The sequence below is a fragment of the Apus apus genome, chromosome Z, assembly GCF_020740795.1.
Source record: "Apus apus isolate bApuApu2 chromosome Z, bApuApu2.pri.cur, whole genome shotgun sequence".
In the NCBI taxonomy this organism is placed as follows: Eukaryota; Metazoa; Chordata; class Aves; order Apodiformes; family Apodidae; genus Apus; species Apus apus.
In genome coordinates this window covers 25,804,386-25,816,820 of record NC_067312.1, presented here as the reverse complement: position 1 = coordinate 25,816,820, position 12,435 = coordinate 25,804,386, and the positions used below count along the sequence as shown (strand labels likewise).

The following is a 12,435-nucleotide window of genomic DNA, read 5'->3' as shown; positions in this document are numbered from 1 at the left end:
CAGTGTTTGGGGTCTGAAGCAGGCCTGAGATGCAAGCAAACCCAGGGGAAATTTTTTTTAGGTCTCTCTCTGTGCTAGGATAGGGTCAGGTCTTTTATTTGGGCAGCCTCTAAAATCTGAAAGTACAGAAACTTTAAAATCCTCCAGACAATTATTTTCTGTGTGCCTTGGAAGAGACACTGGTTTTGCAATATTCAACAGTTGTGTCTTGAAGAATCTCACACAAATATACATTTTCTCTAATGATAGCAAATTGTACTTTTTGGAATAAGCTAACTGTCATCTATGTGGCATAAAGAGCAAATAGCATATGAAAATTAATAGGCTTTTCTTTCCCTGCTGTTCTCCAGAACTTATAGCAGTTGACAATATCAATACTGCAATTCGTAACTGTGATCCTAGTAACACACTGGTTGCACTGATGAAACCGGAGGCACAGCTGCCTGTTGTTCACTCATTTGCTGCTGCTGTCTATCAGACTGAGCTGTTCAACCTCCAACAACAGAACGCTGTGGTAAGAGTGTAAAATTTATGACCTCGCCGATGTTATGTAGTCAAACCATGAAAGCGCACGGACACAGCATGTTCTTGTGTAAAATTGGACAGAATTCTCTTGCCATGGTGTTGGATATTGCATGAATGGTTTTGGTTGAATTGGCAATATTGAATCACAGTTTTTTTCTTTACACACCTTGCTCTGAGCTGAGCTCTTGTGTTGCAACAAGTTGACTTTTTTTAATTGTTGCATGCCATGCTCTTAATGAGGACTAATTCTATTTTATGTACTGTAAAGAAGTAACCTCATGCTATGAGGGTAAGACCACAATAGATAGTGTGGGGCAAAACAGGGATGGGCTGAGGGGCTGTGTAGCAAACCCAGTAAGCTCTACCATCAGAGTTGTATTAATCTGACTTGCTTGTGAATAGGAAATTTGCCAGGCTTTTTAAATCAAGTCCATCTCCTTGGCAGTTTCTAGATTGTGTAACTCAAGTTTGTTACACTGTTTATTTACCGTAGTGACTGTGGTACATTATTGTTCTGCAGAACTACCTGGCACATGATGAACTGTCTATTGCAGTAGAAATGTTGTCAGCTGTTGTGTTGCTAAACCAGGCCTTGGAAAATAAGGACATCCTAAAGATAATGAATCATCTCAGAAACCCATGCATTGGCTTCAATAACCTGGAAGAGGAAAACTTTCAACGGTAAAGGTTCATTTTGTCTTGTCTGGATGAGACTTGGCAACTTTTGTGAAGGGATAAGTAGGCATTTTTTTAGGTGGGCTGTCCTGTGTTGTGACTATGAAACTGGAAGAACTGCAAGATAAACATCTGTGTTATATGTTAATAAGGGATAATGTGACAACTGTTACACTAGTTATTTATTCATAAGTATAAGCAATCACACAACCTCAGACATTTAAGGATGGAGTATATGTGAGATGCAGGGAAATTATCCTCAAAAAGTAAACATTGACATATGACAGGAATTTTTGAAGACACTAAAACATTAACCAACTGTAGCTGGAAACAGTTAATCAGTAACTTGTCTGCTAACATAAAAGATCTTTGGAATGAGGTAGTGTTTAATGTCTTAAGGTCCAGGAGGTTCCTTAAACCACAGCCAACCCCTTCTTTGCTTGTGAATTGCAAAGGTCTGAAAAATGTAGCACAGTCCTTCTTGCTAAAAAGCTGAGTACCAAACTGTGGCACAGCTGCATGTTCAACATTAAGTTACAGGCTGCACTCAGCTGCTAGTTGCTTGCACTGCTGTGTCCCTGACTTGTCACAGCCACATGCTACCTCTACCATTTGTGTGAGACCTGATTCCCCAGTGTGGGGGGGAGAGCATGGGGGTATAAGCCAATTCATGCCTCTCAGTCATAGGTGGTGAAAACCTCCATATGCTACTGGAAGACTTTATTAGGCAATAGGGGCAGCAATGGCTGAAGATCTTCACTGGGCTGCCAGTGGACATGAGTCTGAGAGTGGCCCTTGCTAGGTGTCTCAAAGGTGAAAGAAGGGCAGTCATGATAGGGAAAACAGCCAGTGTTTGGGTAGAGGGAGCAGAATGTCCCTCTTAAGAAGGTGGAGCAAAATTAATCTGTCACTTGGGCTCTGCTAATGTGAGGTGGTGCCTGTGGGCAAGAGATGCAACATTATAAATATCCAGAAATGGCCCCCAAACTGTCCAAGTGTAGTATTTTTGGCTGATGTTACTGTGACCTGATCTTTAGGTTAGTCAATAAAAATGAAACACTAGGAATTAGTTGGAGTAGAGAATAAAATAAATTTTTGTTATGCCATCATGTAAATCTGCGCTGCCAGCCGTATGTTGAATATTGCATGAAGTTTTAATTGTACAATACCAGAAGAAATACAGAAGAGCTAGAAAAATTTCAGTGAGGGAGCTGGTGTTCAATAACTTTCTACCAGATGACATGAACTTGTTAGGAATTTGTTTCCTAGAAGAGAGAATTTAAGGGAAATATGGCATTGGTCTGCAGAAGTGTGCATGTTGTGGGGAGGGTCGATAAAAAAGTTGCTAGCTTCTCCTGTAACTTTAGCTTTTATTTTCTTGTGAGAATTGAAGCATTAAAAGGTTGGACGCTATCAAATATTAAGTTTAAATTTTACATAAGGAGCTGCCATCTCACAAAACGCTTAAGTATTTGGGCTCAATATTTATTTATTAATCTATTCATTCCTCAAGAATATCTAATATTTGAAATTGGAGTAGGTAAATTACTATAACACAGCACTGTTTTCAACTATTAAAGTGATACATAGCCTCCAGCTCGGAAGCCTTTACAGGCAGGCTGCTGAATGCTAAAAGGGCATATCAGATCAGGAAATTATGCTTCTCTCCTGTATTTTTTCTCTGGCAATCATTTATTTTCAGGCTTCTACTGGAAGTAGAAGACAGGTATTTGATCTGACATATGGTGGCAGTATGATTGATTCAGGCACATGATAATTATTTAACTTACGTATTTGAGTTTACGCTACTATGAAGGTTTCCAGCTCATCTTGATATGTGGTCCTTTTAGAAAGAGCAGAAACAGGCTACAGACCCTGTGCTCAGAGGATCTTGAGTTGTGGGAGAGAAGCATCATTTTTCAATACCTTCCTTCCCCCATGGCCCATCATCCTCCGAATGGAGGGAATACGGAGGTAGCAGGAGGTGCTGCTACCTGATCCTAAGCAGAAGTTCAGGTCTTTGACTTAGTGTAGCAAGAAGTGGACTGTAGTTTCTTCCAAATGTCTCTAGAGCACCATACAAAAAAGTGTATGTCCAGTATATGTTACTGTTATCCCATGTTGCCAAGGAATATGTTCTGAGTTTGTGTACAAGGCCATTTTTTTCAGGTCCTTAAATGCATGTGTAGAACCAGCAAGGCAGCATATATGTCTGTATCATTTCTGGCAAGAGATGAGTTTGACCTTGATGCACTGAAAAAAACAACAACTGAGCACTAAATAATGGATTATAAGTCTAACTCTTTATGGCAGTTTATCTTGTATATGAAATACATTTATGTATTTTATATCTTCTTATAGTTATGCTGATACACTATTGTCTATTAAGTCAGAGGCTTCATCTCAAGGCCAAGATTATTTAAGCTGGAATGATATCCAGAACTGCATTGACATGGTTAATATGCAAATTCAAGATGAAAATGAAAGTAAGTAATTCTTCCTCTACATCTTCCACAGAGAAGATACTCTGGTCCTTGGTACACAGTGCCAAGCAGCCTTATACAGACATTCTTCAAGAGAGAACTGTGTGAAATAATTTTGAATGTCTGTTGATCCTTAAATGTACTTGAAGTATTTCTGCTCATGTTTTGGCTGACTGAGAGATACTGTAGGATGCCTGCCTTCTTCAGTGTTACAGATGCCATGGTTCTGCCCACTTGGCTGTACTTTTCAATATTGGCACTGGATGATGTTGCTTTGGGGATTTTGCAGAAATTGTAAACAAAGAACATATTGGCATATAGGACAAGAAATTGCAGACAGTGTCCTGTGGAAAAGGGGTTTTCTTAATGTTAAATTATTTCTAAGCCCCTGTTTTTCGCAGGGGAGCTGAAGTTACACAGTGCAGCTATCTGCCCCACTCTCCTATTAGGTAACTTGATTTCCTATCTGAGAGTAGCTTCTTACGTCTGCTTTTTCAAATGTAAATGGATTTAGAGTTGATTTTTGAAGATGAATGTAACTGCATTTTCCTAAAAGGGTGGTGGCTAGTCATTCAGGCTTCAAAAATGCTAAAGGACAGAGCTTCTCCACTGGATCTAGAATTATGGGGGGTTTTTTATTATTATTATTAAAAATGGAGGTATCAAATTATGTGCAATTCGCTGGAGCAAGGAAGGGAGAGAGTAGTATTCCAACTGCTTGCCAATTGAGAGGCAGTCTGGAATGAGAGCCTGGGTAAAGCACAGGCTGTTTCCAGTGTGGCACTGGCACTTGGTGCGTGTACCCTTTCCACGCTGCCATCGGTGTCGTGGGTGCTGCTGTTTCATACTGGCGAGAGAAGCTTTATTTTACAGAAACACAAAAACTGTCTGGATCACCACTTCCTAAATCTCAAAGTGGTTTGCTACAGACTCTCTGCTTGGTTGCAGTGTGTGCCTTCTGGCTGTGCTGGATGCCTAGGAGTTCATTTGACAGACATAATTGCTTTTTTCTTAGTCTCTGCAGTCACTAGGAGTTGAAGCAAGCCTTAAGAAAGATGGCCTTACATTAGAAGAGTCAGTCTTCAGTGCTGAAATAGCTGTACTTGGTTTCAGTGACGTTGGCCTCAGTCTAGGACTGGTTATTTTGGGCAGAAAGGGCAGGAAGAAGTGTGATCTCTGTTTTCATAAGCAAAACTGCATGTCTGCACAGTCTTTGGTGACACTCCACAAAAATTGCTCATTTGCAAAGCCTTATGAGGGCATGGATTCATGACCCCACTAGCTGGGCTGTTGAGGGTCTGGGAGAGACTTGATGAGAGATGACCTGTGGCTATCCCTCACAAGCAATGGGTAAGCCCTTGGATGGTGCCCTTCTGAGGTGGTTTTAGGGAGAAAGTGCCCCAAACAGCATTTCAGCACTGTTTTGGGGGGTAGGTGGAATTGATTTGAAAATGTTGAGATAATTCTGAAAAAAGTTAAGGTTTTATTGAATATGCTGGGCCATGTCACTTGTTCACTGAAGTCCTAAATGCCACTGGTCTGAACAATCAAGTGATTTCTTGTAAGGTCAACATTATCAGATTGGTTACTTAAGGTGTAATTTAAGTAAATGAGGTTAAGTTGCTATGTAATTCTGTAGCGGGGAGGTCAGTATGTATGTGTTTGTCCAAATCAGGGTTTCAGGTAATCTGATCTGAAATAACTTGAAAAAAGTCCTTCAGGACTGTGAGCCAGTGTGTAGGAGATCATATTTAGGTAGAATTCCATAAGCTTTATGTAGATGAACCTGCCCTGGAAGTAGGGTAGTCTGTTCTCCTTTTTTCAGCAAGGATACATTTGATTTTTATTAAGAGGTAGCTTCAAATGCATCCAATAACTGTGGTAAGAAGGAAAACTGTACAAATTAATAGTTTCACATGAATATTTGAGCAAAAATAACTTTAAATTAGCTGCTGTTGCTGCCTCTGCTTCTTGTTACTTGATTTTTCTGTTCTTTGTGTTACCGCTTTGTTTGTACCTGATACCGGATAAATTGCATCTTTAATAACTATGTCTTTAGTAACTTTTCCTTTTCATAGGAATCATCGCAATTGGCCACATTAATGAAGCAATTGACCAAGGAGATCCTGCAAAAACTCTAGAAACCCTGCTGTTACCCACAGCCAAGATGCAAGATGTGAGACCCGTAAATGCAAGGCACTATCAGGATGTTCTGCACTACGCTAAAGCACAGAAATGCAAGGTTAGAGCTTTGACTGTTGCTGTTTGTCCAGAATTGAAGTGCCAGTTCTTTTAAATTGCACATCTGTCCCTGTCCTGCTTCCCTGATGCTTGGATTAGCTGTGTCAGTGGGGTTGTAAATAAGTCAGTGACGATGAACTCGCACTAATTTGCTGCTATAACTTTTTCTGACTGTCAAAAAGGATTAATTCTTGATGTATTAATACTAAGGCACATTCTGCATTTGTGTCACTGCTGACTTGATGTAACCTCGCTTATTTTTTATTCTACTTAATTCCTGCTGCAGCTGTTGTGAAATGTGGGCAGCAGAGGCCCTGATGTGGTTATTAATCTGTGCAAGCATATATTTACTAGACTGCTATGCTGGAAGTTTCACTATGGGTGGGAACTGTGGGTTTTTTTGCCAGAAAGGAGCCATAGTCATGCTGAAGGAGTAAAGGTTTTCTTTAACAAACCTCTGGGAAGTACTTTGAGGCATCTCCATTGCTTAAGTCTGGTGTTTTATAGTAGCAGAGTTTCTAACACGTTTCTGTTCTGCCTTTATCATGCAACAACAACCTGGACATCTTGTAAATGCCTTCAGTTTAAACCTGTCTCAGCAGGATATTGCTATCTGCTTCCCCAAAAGCAGTGCCCTGGTTAGCATCACAGCTCAGGGAAGTGTAAACAAAGATCAGCCTAACAGCTTGCAGGATGTCACTGAACAGAGATTAGCTAAAACTACCAGCACAGCACTTAAAATGCCCAGTGTTTCAAAGAGACACTTAAAATTCTTATAATGCATTCCTAAAGTAATACGGTCATCTGGAGAAAGACCTTGAACTTTGGCTTGAAATATCTTTCTGCTATCTTGACACCTCACCTGTGGTACCTGCTGTGAAATAGTATGTTTCTGCAATTCACTGTCTGAGCTCTCAAAAGCCATTTGCACATCCCATTTTCCTGCCTGGGTTCCCAGATAAGGGCTGGCTTCACTGAGCCCTAAATCCTGAAAAGCCTCCTCCCTTCTCGTGTGTGCTGGGAAGGGTTTAAGTGTCTGCTGACTCCACTACTTCTTCTGGAAGGGTCAGGGTTAGTATCTGCATGCGTAGAGTGTCCTTGCAGGTAGTGGCTGTGCAGTGCTGGCTGGGGACATGCCAAACCTTGGGGCACATGTAGCAAGCCCGGGATGTCCCTGAGGCAGAGACCTGCAGCCCAGAGGTGGCCACCCACGCACCGCAGCCCTGCCCTGGGTCGCTCCTGCCGTTGTGCTCCCTGGGTGCAAGCCTGGTGCCTGTTTCTGTCCCCAGCTGAATGTGCTGGTAGGATAAAAAATCGGTAACTCCAAGTTTTGGAACAAAGTTGGTGCAATCTCTTTGTAGTCTCCTCAATCAAATTTAGAAACACAATCATGTTTCTTAGTGACTTATGCTGGCCTTTTTCTCCTGAAGTACTTTGGTTTTGCAGTCCTTCAACAACTACTTAAAAACCTCCTCTGTCAACAGAAGCATTGCTCCTGTTTAGGAGGAGAACAAGATACTGTACTACTGTATGTGCTCCCAAAAAAAATACTCAAATGCATTAATCTGACCTATAGCCTATGCAGGTGAATCACATGGACATAACCGTTTTTTAGGTAAAGATTTGATTTAGATTGAACTTCTCTTAAAAAATATCCAAACAGAATTGAAAAGATGGTGCAATATCTGCTGTCTATTTGCCATTCTTTCTGAGCCCTGTTTATAAGGCAGCTCTGCCTTTAGTCATATTTAGCGTGTTTTAAGAGTGAGCTATAGTAAAAGGAAGTGTTTGGTTTACAAGGATCAGATAGGTCTGCCTGTGAACTTCCTGTGTTCCCCAGTGTCTGGAAAAACATATGGGTCAAACCTACTCATGTATTCTAACCAGCCTGCTGTCACATCCCCGTAGCTGTGGTGGCTTTGGAGGGAAATAGTCTGCACCCAAATCTCCCAATACCCATTACAGGTCTTAATCTCAGATTGCATTTACTTGTTCCTTGCTAGAAACTGAAAACACAAACCTGCAATTTATTTATTCAGGTAATCTTAAACCACAGCTTCTTGTAGTTCTCAAAGCCATTTCAAACGTAGGGTATTCAGGTCTCAGTACAGAGAAACCCTGTGTTTAGGAAGTGTAGTATAGATACCTGAAAAATTGGAACGGTGTGCCCAACTATGAAATGGTTACTGTGTTATTTTTTGAGTGATAGGCAGTTCTTGAGTAATTTTATTGTTTGAGTGACAGACACACAGTTTAGTTAGGTTCATGTTCTTTATATTTACAATAGTTGTATAACATCTGTATTATTTCAAGTAATCTTTAATATCAGTTGTTGTGCATGATGAGGGAGTGGGATTATTAAAGCTAACTAAAAATAGGATCCAGAAGAAATTGAAGAGGGAAAGTCTTACCAGGCTGAAAATTCCTCCAAGAGATTTTTCAGTGCAAATTATTTTATTTAAGTAATTTTTTTTTACAATACTATTATCAAACTGCTGTAAAACATTTTTTCCTCATCACTATCTTACATGATGCAGCTGCAAATACCAACTACTGAGAATTTTGTAGGAACTTACACTCAGTATATATATAGCTTTTTAGTTTTAGTAAACATAAAAGCTGACCCTTTGCTTTATTAATGTGAACAATCAATCATAACTAGCTTCAGTATTTGTAACACTGTAGGTATTTCCTGTGAGAATGTGGAAATAGAAAATACTACAAAATAGCTTCCCTGTTTTGCTTACCAAGCAAGAATAATGCATGCCTGGATTCACACTGATAAGCGTTAGCTCCCAGCAGTCCTCATGGTCTAGAGGAGTGCAGGCGCTGACGAAGTGGAAGAACAAGTCTCCAGTGCAAAGCTGGTTAAGCAGCTTCATAGGAGATGCTGCTTTGAAAGTCTCAGGCTCTGTGTGTGTTTATGGCTGTAGATTTACTGCTCCATGAATCTGTGGGGACTCTAGGTCTTTATTTCCAACATCCAAGGCAGTATTTGCTCTTGGCTATGTGACAGGGATATTCTGCAAAGCTTGACAGCTTCCAAGAACAGAGAAAATGCTTTTACTTGTTCCCATTTCCACTGTGCCAAAAATTGTTCCACATCACTGTTCCTGCAGTGATTGTGGGCTGAGAGCTAATTTGAAGAATTTGGAAATCATTAATGGGCCTAAAAGTGCTGTTCAGCTGTTTACTCTTCTTGTGGTGTTCAGAGGATGTAGTGACTGATACACTGGTTTCTTCTCCATGCCTATGAAAGTGCTGATCTCAGAAGGTGTAGAACCACTTCCCTGAATCTAGGTACACCAGATGTTGCGATACGCACTATAAAGTTACAGAGCTCAAGAAGTCCATTTCTGAAGATACTCCTTCTGTGGTGTATAGAAGGAAGTAAATTTTACTGATATTTGGCATTTTTAATACTTGAATTTTCTAAGTTTAATTTTTGCACCTGAGATTTTTTGCCTGGGTTAATACTGTACAAAATCATAATTCCAATAACACAAATACAGGACTAAATTCATTTTTCTCTGGATATTTTGACCATTGTTAGATAAATATTGGATTGACTTCTAATTTTCGACATCAGAAAATAAAGAAAAGGATCAAGACAACTGTTTAAGCTGCTAAGGCATAAAGCAATTAGATAAAAATAATACAACCTATCTATCTTGTAATAGTAATAGTTGATGTGATGGATAATAAGGATAATATTGCTTGGCACAAAGCAAATAGCAAAGATGGTAAGGATCAAAAGGCTGACTTTGACATACCAGAACCATTCATGAGTCTTGAGTGTTCTTATAATTGAGACATAGCAGAAAACAATAGTTGCAAGAGGTATTAAAAACCCAAAGATGGATAAAGAAACATAGTAGTAGAACTGGAAGGAAGACACTGCTTCACAGGCATTGTGTACATCATGGCAGGTATAGATGTCCAGTTGTTTCAAGTAATAGCTTTGCTGCATTATGCAAAGTGGGAGCATGTACAAGAAGACGATGGTCCACACAGTAGCGCAGACCGTGATGGCATAGGTACGTTTCGGGAGGCTCTTGTAGGTGAAGGGGTGAACAATGGCCACGTAGCGGCTGATGCTGATGCACGTGAGCAGCAGAATGGAGCAGTACATGTTCCCATAGAACACCACAGTGATAGTTCGACACATCATTTCCCCAAAAATCCAGTTGTTCCCATTGACGTGGTACGCGATTTTGAAGGGCAGCATGATGCAGAAGAGCAGATCTGAGACTGCCAGGTTTGTGTAGAGGATGGCAGTGCACACAGACCGGATCCTGAAGAGCAGCATCCACAAGATGATGGCATTAGATGGGACACCCAATAGAACAGCACTGAAGTAGACAGCAGGTATTAGCTTAGTGCTCAGAGAACTGGTCAGGTACTCCAGCGTGGTGTTGTTCACTTCAGTTAAGGTGGAGTCATTTGACTTTTTTGAAGAGCATTTGTGTTCTCTGATATGAATGGTTGTTGTCTCCCCTTCTATAGCATAAGGGGGGATGTAATCATAGTCTCTTGCTGAAATTCCACGGAAAGTCTTGATAAGAGACACGGTTTTAACTGCAGAGCCATTCAGTGAAAATTCTGAAGCTTAAAACAAAAAACTGTTAAAAAGGGCAAACTACTGGATTAGCAATATAATTTACCTTAATGGAGAAAAAACTCTTTTGTGTGAAAAGCAGTATACATTTAAGAGATTTTTTGACATTTTCCTTTGCTTTTTAGGTGTTAATATCAAATGGATTCAAGGATAATCTTCTTTGTCATCTCACACTGAGACTTTGTTTCCTCCCTGCGGAAGATTTATTGTTAGGCTGATATTTCTGCAATTTGCATGTTTTCAGTAAACTTTGGCAAAAAACATCAGACGCGTGTAATGTTTGGCACTTCTAGAGGGTTCTTCCCAGAAGTAGCAGTGTTGGTAATTCATTATGTAATTCAGCAGCCTTAGCCTGGGATTGATCAGTGATACTGTCCTTGTCACTTCATGGATGAAATGCAAGGCTGCAGAAGATGCAAAAAGCACTATCTTGCCTAACACAGGCTGAAGCTTTAGAACTGGAAAATTGAAATAACTCTCAATGTTTTGGTCTTGCATATCTAATTCATATTGTTATTCAGCTTCTGACTACAGCAAACCAGATCTTTTCAGTTTCTCATACATGAGGAAGGATAGTGTTAAGAACTGCAAAAAAAAAAGTTTGGGCTGATATTAGAATAAATGTATTCGTAAGTCAATAACTTTTAATGCAAAGGGAAAATTTTCAGTGAGCGAGTATCTTTAGTATGTGGGCAAAGCCAACGATTACACTTTTATTAATGCTTGATCCTCAGTTTTTAGTAAAGAATTTTGTAGTGACATTGACATTTCCAGATGAAGCATAAATATGTTTGAAATACTTCCTAAAACAACATGTTGCAAAATAGATTTTGCAGAATAAACAGCTATGTAGTTAATTTTGCCATTTAAAATTTTTCTTAGCTGTGTTTAATGTGAAAAGACTTAGTGTAAAGCTTAGAGCATACACCTTGAAACTGGAATTCAGAAGTGAACTCAAATTTGGGTGAAAACTGTAGATTTTTTTCTTTTACCCCTCCATATTGGAATAAAATATAGAAAACAGTTTTACCAGTTCTCACTAGCGGATTTATGGTAGAAAGTTCTGAAATTATAGTTAGTAGACTGCATCCCTTTTAGTAATTTTCTGGATATTCAATCCAGAAAAAGAATTTTAGTCACTCTTTAAAAGACATGTATGTGTGTGTATATATAGTATGTTTATATATGAAATAGCTTCTAAAAATTAGCTTGGTTTGAAAACAGCTTTAATTCTACTGAGGAAAAAAATTAGCTTATTATTTGGTAATTTCCTTTGGTTATTTTTGTCACAACAGTTACCTGCGCATTTCCTTCTAATAGCACCATCTGTGAACTCATAATTTTGAATATTTTAAAGCAGAAAGAACAAGACTCAACAGGTTTAAGATTATCATATCACTACCAAAATACTAGAAAGAAAATAGGTCTTCAGTAAGCTCAGAAAGATCCCTCAAAATTCATTATAGAAAGTGACTTGAGGGGAGGTAAGGTGTCACAGAAATGGAAGAATAAAAATCTGCCTTGAGACATCCTAAAGTGTAGTTTTCTGTAATGATGCATGTACAAAACATTTAAGCTGCAATTATCAAAAAGCCCATGTTATTGGTTAAAATGGAATAGTCAAAGGAGAACTCACCTGTTGTGAAAAGACTGGAGGTAAGAGAGAGCAGTCCAGTGAAAACAAATATCTTCATTGTAGTATGTGAAATCCAGCTAGCCAAGCAACGATGCTGTTCTAGTTCATCTCAAAAGGCATTTTGTGGGCATGTTTTTCCCCTCTGTAAGGAGCTAAAGAATGATTGATCTGTTCTCCAGAAGCATCCTGTAGGCATGAGGTTTATGGTAAGGAGCTAGTTTGTTCTTTGTCTACTACAGCAAGAGGGTGTGACATAT

At 39.5% G+C, this 12,435-nt stretch overlaps 2 protein-coding genes across 6 annotated transcripts in view; one reads left to right on the top strand and one right to left on the bottom strand.

The window, feature by feature from the left end:
• IQGAP2 (IQ motif containing GTPase activating protein 2) overlaps positions 1-12,435 on the top strand; it is a 124,116-nt gene that overhangs the window by 81,270 nt on the left and 30,411 nt on the right. For 2 of the 4 annotated variants that reach the window (XM_051642038.1, XM_051642039.1), the window contains 4 exons: positions 351-514; positions 1,046-1,206; positions 3,562-3,686; positions 5,762-5,925. In XM_051642038.1, coding sequence (XP_051497998.1) covers positions 351-514; positions 1,046-1,206; positions 3,562-3,686; positions 5,762-5,925 — 614 coding nt within the window. The remainder of the gene's footprint in view (positions 1-350; positions 515-1,045; positions 1,207-3,561; positions 3,687-5,761; positions 5,926-12,435) is intronic. The other 2 variants (XM_051642041.1, XM_051642040.1) reach the window with 1 other exon arrangement.
• Positions 8,222-12,390, bottom strand: F2RL2 (coagulation factor II thrombin receptor like 2). Of its 2 annotated transcripts, none has more exons than XM_051642064.1 (2): positions 12,179-12,390; positions 8,222-10,532 (listed from the first exon to the last, which is right to left on the bottom strand). In XM_051642064.1, the coding sequence occupies exons 1-2, from the start codon at positions 12,234-12,236 to the stop codon at positions 9,445-9,447; spliced, it is 1,146 nt and encodes a 381-aa protein (XP_051498024.1). In that variant the 5' UTR covers positions 12,237-12,390; the 3' UTR covers positions 8,222-9,444. The 2 variants fall into 2 exon arrangements, with proteins under 2 accessions (XP_051498024.1, XP_051498025.1); XM_051642065.1 differs by having other exon boundaries at positions 8,222-10,526.

Coding starts and splice junctions, on each gene's coding strand:
- F2RL2 (XM_051642064.1), bottom strand. CDS start 12,236: ATGAAGATATTTGTTTTCACTGGACTGCTCTCTCTTACCTCCAGTCTT. Junction 10,533..12,178: donor CTCCAGTCTTTTCACAACAG/GTGAGTTCTCCT, acceptor TTTTGTTTTAAG/CTTCAGAATTTTCACTGAAT.